The 8,072-nt window shown below is 34.6% G+C and overlaps 1 protein-coding gene across 1 annotated transcript; it reads left to right on the forward strand.

Moving 5' to 3' along the window:
- The first annotated feature begins 1,396 nt into the window (after positions 1-1,396).
- Positions 1,397-6,526, forward strand: SPON2 (spondin 2). The gene is made up of 6 exons (XM_008501856.2): positions 1,397-1,564; positions 2,370-2,595; positions 3,093-3,316; positions 3,583-3,774; positions 3,945-4,122; positions 5,644-6,526. The coding sequence occupies exons 1-6, from the start codon at positions 1,397-1,399 to the stop codon at positions 5,820-5,822; spliced, it is 1,167 nt and encodes a 388-aa protein (XP_008500078.2). The 3' UTR covers positions 5,823-6,526.
- The last annotated feature ends 1,546 nt before the right edge of the window (positions 6,527-8,072 follow it).

Here is an 8,072-nt window from a genome sequence, read left to right on the forward strand (position 1 = left end):
AAATAATTGATGGAAAAGATAGGATGGAGGAAGGGACCTTGGAAATAAAGGGTGTGTCCATATCCAAGGGGCTTAAGCTAATGCAGAATTCCCATAATCTATCCAGACATTCAGGAGTTGTGGTTATGAGTGCTGAATATATATGTTGAAACTTGTAATTCCATTTTACCAGGGGAATAATAAATGGAAATTTCATTCAGACATCCCCAGTTTATTCACCCCTTGGCTTTTCTTGTTTACCATCAATGTGGGGACAGAAGGGAAGGTAAATTTCCAGTTCAAGTGCCACAGATCTCAAACTGGTTGTTTGGTAACCCCCTCCTGGTGGACAGTATCTTACTTAAGTGGTATCTTACTTAAGCTCTATCCCTGTGATGGCCTGGGAGTTTCATCTGAAAAATAACTATTTTGTTTGTTTGTTTGGTTGGTTGGTTTTTTTCCCCATGTGCTATAGCATACTGGAGATGTGTGGAAGTACTTAAGTGACATTCCTACAGTTTCAAAAGAAGACCCTGTGAAAGATTTTCTTCATGGTTCACTGTAAACTTTTGAACTTAACTTCCTTTGCTGATTTGCCACAAGAGCATTTGTTAACCTTAGAGGTAAGACACAAAGCCCCTGTTTTACCTTACTTGAAAATAAGAAAATAATTTAGAATCACTATTAAACATTTCTTCTCAATTGGATTGCTGTATTATATATTATTTTTCATAGACTGTTTAAATAATTTTAGTGATATAAGTAGATGTACTGTCCTACAGAGGATTTATGACTTAACTGTAACAATAAGAGTTTTATTTGGGATTTTTACTCTGAAGACAGCTGAGAATAAAACTCAGAGCTTCCCAAAACCACACTTTCCAAAGAAACCACAATGTTACAGAGCCCTTTCATCATCCAGCATACTGTACTGTAGAATACAAAAATATACACTGTACTGCTTTAAATTAATTCATATTTGCAGGAGACACATTCTGAGTATGTGCAATTATGAAATGTAATTTTTTTTTCCCTCTTGACTTTTTTAGCTGCCTCACCCCTTTTATTTGAACACTTACATATGGTGTGTGAGAGTGAGCAAGCTCTCTGTAAATGTTTGGAAGGAGCATCTGTTAGACAATAAAACTCACAAGAAAACATGCTTCTCATTTAACTAGAACTATTTCAGGGTTGGAATCTGTTCATTTGTATAGCTTGGAGGCATTAATAAGAGCAGAGAACTGTAAAGGCACCAGAAAACTCGCCTGTTACTGAGGATCCAAGGGATTTTTTTGTTTTTTTTCTTAAAAGCATTTCGTCTCTTTGGCATCACAGTCTTCTGACAGGAACCTGAACCACTTGACAGACAGGAAACCTCTGATAGACCATCCAAAAAGATTGCAAAGGAGAAGATGGCATGCTTTTTGCAAACCTGGAAAGTCGAAAGATTACAATAATTGTTGGACCAAAGGGACTCTCTTCAGGCATAAATAGCAAGGCTCCTACTGTCTTCTCTTGCAGACCAACTCAGCTGCCAGCAAAAGCAGGTGCTCTCCCCCTGCCAGAGCTTCAGAGGAAACATTTAGTGAGTATTCACAGCTTTTTTTTTGCAAATTAATAGATTATTAGCACTTTAGTTCTATCTGTGTAGCTTTCTGGAAGGGCAACAGCATTTCAAAATGTTTCTAAGGCTGTTATTTCAAGCTGGAGTACAATAGTCTGATGTAATTAACACATTAAAAATTAAATTTAAATTTAAAACCAAAATTTGAACACCTCTGACAGGAACTTTTAAAAAATGCTGTTTTAACAACTGTGTTGTTTATACAATCTGAGGCAATTATGATATATTTTTTAATGCACAAATTATGACAGCAAAGTAATTTATATAAATGTGAAATGTATTTGATTTTAAACGTTATGCTATAAAAATGCCTTTGTAGAACACAAATTTAAAATAAATTATTTCTTTTGGCAAAATAACCTGCAATCTAATCTTTAGAAGAAGAATTATACCACTAATGTTTTCCACATAGCAGTTGCTGCTCTAATTAATTCAAGATGTGACTCTAATAAGATTTCAAAAGAAAATCAGAAACAGATTTTTCTCAGAGGTAGTAATATGAACGGGGTTAAGATATTTTTATTTTCAGTAGAAACACTTGTTCCAAGGAGATTTGGAGTTACAGATTTGGAGTATATAGCAAGGAAATATCAAACCTGAAAGCATTATAATAATGTTTTTGGAAGCATAAGGATTTTTAGTGTTTCAGATGCAAGTTTTCTTTCTTGTTATAACTTATGGTATAACTTTTATTAGGTAACTGTTATTCAATTTTGAGTTTAGAGTGACTAATGTGGCTAATTTTTTTTTTTCTTTTTGGTGGAAGGAAATGGAAAACCTGATGTTTGTCTACTACTCCTGTAAAGTTATCTGGACATTACTTGCAACAATATTAGGTTATGCCAGCAGCTTGCCTGTGGGTGATGATTCTATTTGCACAGCAGAGGAACTTGCTAAGTACAGTATAATCTTCACAGGGAAATGGAGTCAGACTGCTTTCCCTAAGCAGTATCCACTCTACAGGCCCCCAGCACAGTGGTCCTCAATGTTAGGTAAGTGAAGGATGCACAGTTTTAAGAGCAGATGAATCTCTAGATTGCTGTGGGGTTTTTTTCTTCTTAATAGTAAATTTTAAAATGACTGATTAAGAAGGACAAAAAGGGTCCAAGTTATTAAGTCCTCAGTGTTAGGTAAGTGAAGGATGCAGAGTTTAAGAGCAGATGAATCTCTAGTTTGCTGTGGTCTTTTTTCTTCTTAATAGTAAATTTTAAAATAACTGATTAAGAAAGGACAAAAAGGGTCCAAGTTGTTAAGGATTAAGTGCAGAAATTGAAGTATCCAGAATACTTCCAAAAAATGTGCAACTGTTTTCAATTGATTTCTGTATTCAATTGGATGGAGCTGAAGTAAACAGTGATAAGCCAAATGTTTTAGTGTTCACTCATTTTTATTCACCATTTTTAAACGTCAGTAATAAACCAGAGAAATTGAAGAAACAGGGACAATCTAAACCAGACTTTTATGTCATGCCATGTATTCACTCAAATAGGTGTTACTCATAGTTCTGACTACAGCATGTGGAAAAAAAATGAATATGCCAGCAATGGTGTACGTGATTTTGCTGAAAAGGGTGAAGCATGGGGATTAATGAAAGAAATAGAAGAAGCTGGAGAGAAAATTCAGAGTGTGCATGGAATCTTCTCTGCTCCTGCCATTTCCAGTGGTACAGGACAAACCTCCACTGAATTAGAAGTGCATCCAAGACATCCCTTAGTAAGTAAATGTACACATTAATTTTAAAAGTGTATTTTATATCACTAGCACACAAAATTAATATTTGAGTTCTCACATGTAGGAACAATATAATGAGAAGTGTTACTTAAAAGCACATTACAGTGCAGGGAACACTGTTCAGGTTCTGTAAAGTAGAAGAATATAATAATATTTCTTACAAAAATGGTAAATTAAAATTACTACCAGCAGGACTGGAGCATTTCAAAATAAGTGATGCAATCTTATTGGGTTATTTTTTTCATCAGGTTTCATTTGTTGTACGAATTGTTCCAAGCCCTGACTGGTTTGTGGGCATTGACAGTCTGAACCTCTGTGAAGGAGAACATTGGCTGGAAGAGGTATCAGTAGATCTATATCCATATGATGCTGGAACTGACAGTGGTTTCACATTTTCCTCCCCAAACTTTGCCACTATTCCACAGGACACAGTTACAGAGGTAGGTGCAGAAGTATGAAGATTCTGGAATTACAAGCAATAGTTCATAGAAACTGGTAATGTGCATTTTTTGTGCCAAAAAGTAGTGGCATTATTTGTAGCCATGATTTTACAGTTGTCTTTTTACTAATATGATGCAGTTCCTTTAAGGTTCCCCTTTTGATTTCACAGATCACTTGTTCCTCTCCAAGTCACCCAGCAAACTCGTTTTATTATCCCAAACTCAAGAATTTGCCACCTATTGCTCAAGTAACAATAATGAAATTGAAGAAACACTATCAGCTGGGGCTTTCTGCACCTTTTATTAATCCTCCAGCTAAAACCAACGAAATAATAGACACTGTCTCAGGTAAGTGATCACTATTTTGACATGCTCAGTTGTGTTCTTTCCATTTACTCAGAAAATATATGGAAATCTGGCAGGTGATGTGGATGAAATAGATGATTAGGCAGAATATTCTCCTATTTGCATAGGAATAATTTCCAGACTCACATATGGAAAATAAAACAAGCCACTTGACATAAAAGAGAATTCCTGACAGAATAAGGAAGGGATTGCATATTTGAGCTCTGGCTCCAAGGTTCAGTTTATATCCACAGCAAGCACTAGTCAAGCCTGGATCAGAGAATTTTATGAGAAATAAACAACACCTGATCAGAATTAGAGCTCCCAAATACTTTGCAGCTTTGAAGTAAATATTAATTCTTAACTATTTGCATGACAGTGGGGGAAAAGTGGAATAATTGTTGACTCTTTCTGGGTCAGAGGGTTTGATAGGTATGTGCAAAAAGAATTCATACTATTCTATTGGTTTGGACATATTTGTGGTAGACCCAACAATAAAAATCATGTTCTATCTCTCTCTTTCTTTTTTTTTTCCTTCTTAAAAATAAATAACAACCTTTTTTAGGTAGGAAGATGTGCAAACTACTGACTCAAGCCAATCTTCAGGGTAATTTTGAAATCTCCAAATTACCAAATACATATTCAACACAATATTTGCTTATAGGAGAGATAGTGGTTGCACAGTGTCCACTGAGATTTTCTCTTTACATTTTCTAGTGGATTTTTACAAAGAGAAAGGGTTAAGAATAAGAAGACTGACATCCTAAATACTATTTGAGAGATGGCAGTAGGCTGTCTCCAATGTATTCCTAGAAGAGCTGCCATGTTCCAAGACCTTCTTCATAATATCTGAAGATTGCATAGCTCCAACTCTGTGCTGGAGTCACCACTCAATCACTAAAATAAAGTTCATTTCCTAGACAGCTATTAATGCATGATTTATACTTTAATACAGGTAGTTCTCTGACAACTTAGTGTTTTCATGTATTCCTATTAGTAAACAGGACATATTCAAGGTGAGTGCAGCAAGTATTTGGCCCTGTTTTGGACATAAATTTAAAACAATGCTCTTAAAATATGGTATTTCCAAAACAATTTTTAATCATATATCCCCAAATTATTGTATACTATCCAGTAGGTCAGTCTGTTTAAGAACATATTATAGAGTCAAAAGAAGAGACTTAATCACCTGAGATCAGAGATGTTGTCCATGGAAATATGCATTGTGAAAAATAGTTTAGAATTTCTGACTTCTTACAGCAAATTAAAAATAAATTGACAACTCTTTTAGAATTAAAAAGCCTCTAATGACAGAGTATCTTTATTGGCAAAAGGAACCAAACAATAGCAAGAAGATCTAATGCTTTAAAAAATTCAGCTTTATTCCTGAAGCAAATTGGAAGAAAAGTTAAATGGAACTTTATTGGAACAACATCTGCCTATCTCCTTAATGCTTTGCCAACTGTGTATTTGCCTTAAAACAAAATAATGTAAAATTACCCTTTCTTTTGGTGTATATTGCAGAAACACCACTGGACTGTGAGGTTTCACAATGGTCTTCCTGGGGTCTCTGTAGAGGTCTTTGCAGAAAAACAGGGACCAAGATCAGAACTCGTTTTGTGCTTCTTCACCCTGCCAATAACGGGATGCCTTGTCCAAATCTGGATGAAGAAACAGGATGTGAACCAGAGAATTGTGTCTGAAATAAAGAAAAAGATAATAATTTAGATAATTTAAAAGTAGAGAAGTAGTTTTATAATTTGGGTATGCTGCACTGTTTTGCTGAAAAGGTATATTAGACTGGTTTTGAAAGTTGTATTTTAATACCAGGTTTTTGGGGGTTAAATTCCTTAGGTTTAGGTTGACAACAATACAGACCAAAAACCCCCAAAGAAATCCTTGCTCTAAATATACTCGAAGTTCTCAGAGTACCCTCTAGTGGCAGAAAAGAAGATATTTTGAAAGGCACGTAAAAACCTTCCAGTCACAAAATCTTAAAGTAATAACTCTTCAATACTGTAATTTGTTGATCTACAGCTATTTATACCTGAAATGATTTTTTCTCTAAATTATGTTTTATAATTTATTGGCATTTTTGTTGTCTTTCTAAACGTGCTTAATATGCATTTCTTGAAAAACTACTTCCATAAGTCAGAGTGACCAGATGTTTGCAGTGTGATTTAAGACAATAGCACAACTGAGTAAACTTGTAGTGAGATGTATGAATACATGTACATATCTTTTTTGTTTTATTTTGGTTTTTTGGTTTTTTTTTTCCTCAAAAGTGAGAAGAGTATCTGTCATGAGAGTTAAAAACTGATTGATTGCTGGGGTGTGTTCTTCATGAGTTAACTCTGTCCTCAATAACATAAATTATAACATATAAAAATAACATAAAAACATAAAATGACATAAAAAACGTTGTCTTGATACATGCAGTACCTGTGTCCATGTTTCTTTAAATGTTTGCTATTTGTTTCATCCTAATCTTTTTAACAATGTTTTTATAATATACTGAGTTATACACAGATAAAACACAGTATGTCAGAAACTGCTTCTGACTGCAAGCTTTAATACTCAATTATTGTTCCAAAACTAATGTAACGTTTGTCTTACAAAGAGTTGTGGCTACAAACTAGAAGAATTTTGGAATAACACTGTTCAATAGAATAAATTCACAGTCAGACAAAACCTTTGCAGCTCACTGCAGTTTTACAGACATGCAGCACAAATATTGAACAGGAGGGGGGTTGTCTTGAGTAGGTTCTTTAAAAATATGCCCAATATCTGGAAATTTATTATTAATTATTTGCTTAAAGGAGCATCTTGTATTCTTTATAGGGCTGCAACATTTAAAGGGTTCTCTGTGTTTTTTTCCAGGAGATAAATCTTGAAAAAGCCCCCCCAGAATTTGAAGCTTTGTCAGATTAGACTAAACTAGTCCTGCAAATACTGATAAGGACACAGTTGGTGGAGCTAACTATGGGATTTTCTACATCTTGCATTCTTCAGCTTCCCAGTGTTACCTGTCTTTCAAAATCATTTCACTTTTAAAATTATACCTATTTTTTCCAGATTCCCCCATTTCTTTTCCATATTGGAAACTGTCATTACACTGTCAGTTCTCTATTTTGCATTTAGTTTCTCTGCCTTTTAATTTCTTTTCAATTCTTTTTAGGTTATTTTTCATTCCTGCTATTTTTTTTCTTTTTAAAAATATTTACTGTGTAGTTGCACAGTTATCACCACCTTAGAAAACTAAACATATATTGAAATACATATTTAATTATTCTCTGAGAATAGGAACTAATTTCAGATTGAGTGATCAACTGCTGGTAGATTCAAGTCAATAAAGACTTAATAATGGGAAGAAATCAGATGCAAATAAAAATTATGACCTAGGTAAAATAAGTCCACAAGCCACAGCATATACTTGGAGGAACCTTCCTGGAAGCTCTATAAACACTGGAGTTTTGTTCTTCACATGTTCAGAGCAACTAAAGGGCCGGGTTCAGTAGAAGATTCTCTGCATCTGTAACAGGATACATGAGCTGAATATAGGATTTCAGTCCTACAAGATATAATACGGTATTGGAGCAGCCTCAGTGTTTATTCAAGCCAGAATTTTCCCAAAGGATACTGAAGGAGAAGGGATGAGAAGATGAGGTGCAGTAGAAATTGGAGGGAATATGTAAAAGGCCAACACATTTCAGGAAACTCACATTACTGATAATTAATTTTTCTATTTTAGAGTGTTTTTACATACATGAGTATTCACTGTAGGTTCCTTCAAGCAGAAGTTTCCTCTACAGTCAATTTTGTCTTGGATATGTTGGGTTTTTTGTAAGCAGTGACTCCACGAGACCTGGGTAAATATGGTGACCTTTAAGGGTGCCCTTGTGGCAGTATAATGTTTGGCCATAAATACTGTTCCAGGTATCCATTTGCAAATA

Source organism: Calypte anna, chromosome 4B (assembly GCF_003957555.1).
Source record: "Calypte anna isolate BGI_N300 chromosome 4B, bCalAnn1_v1.p, whole genome shotgun sequence".
Lineage (NCBI taxonomy): Eukaryota > Metazoa > Chordata > Aves > Apodiformes > Trochilidae > Calypte > Calypte anna.

Coding starts and splice junctions, on each gene's coding strand:
- SPON2 (XM_008501856.2), top strand. CDS start 1,397: ATGCTTTTTGCAAACCTGGAAAGTCGAAAGATTACAATAATTGTTGGA. Junction 2,596..3,092: donor ACAGTGGTCCTCAATGTTAG/GTAAGTGAAGGA, acceptor TCACTCAAATAG/GTGTTACTCATAGTTCTGAC. Junction 3,317..3,582: donor TGCATCCAAGACATCCCTTA/GTAAGTAAATGT, acceptor TTTTTTCATCAG/GTTTCATTTGTTGTACGAAT.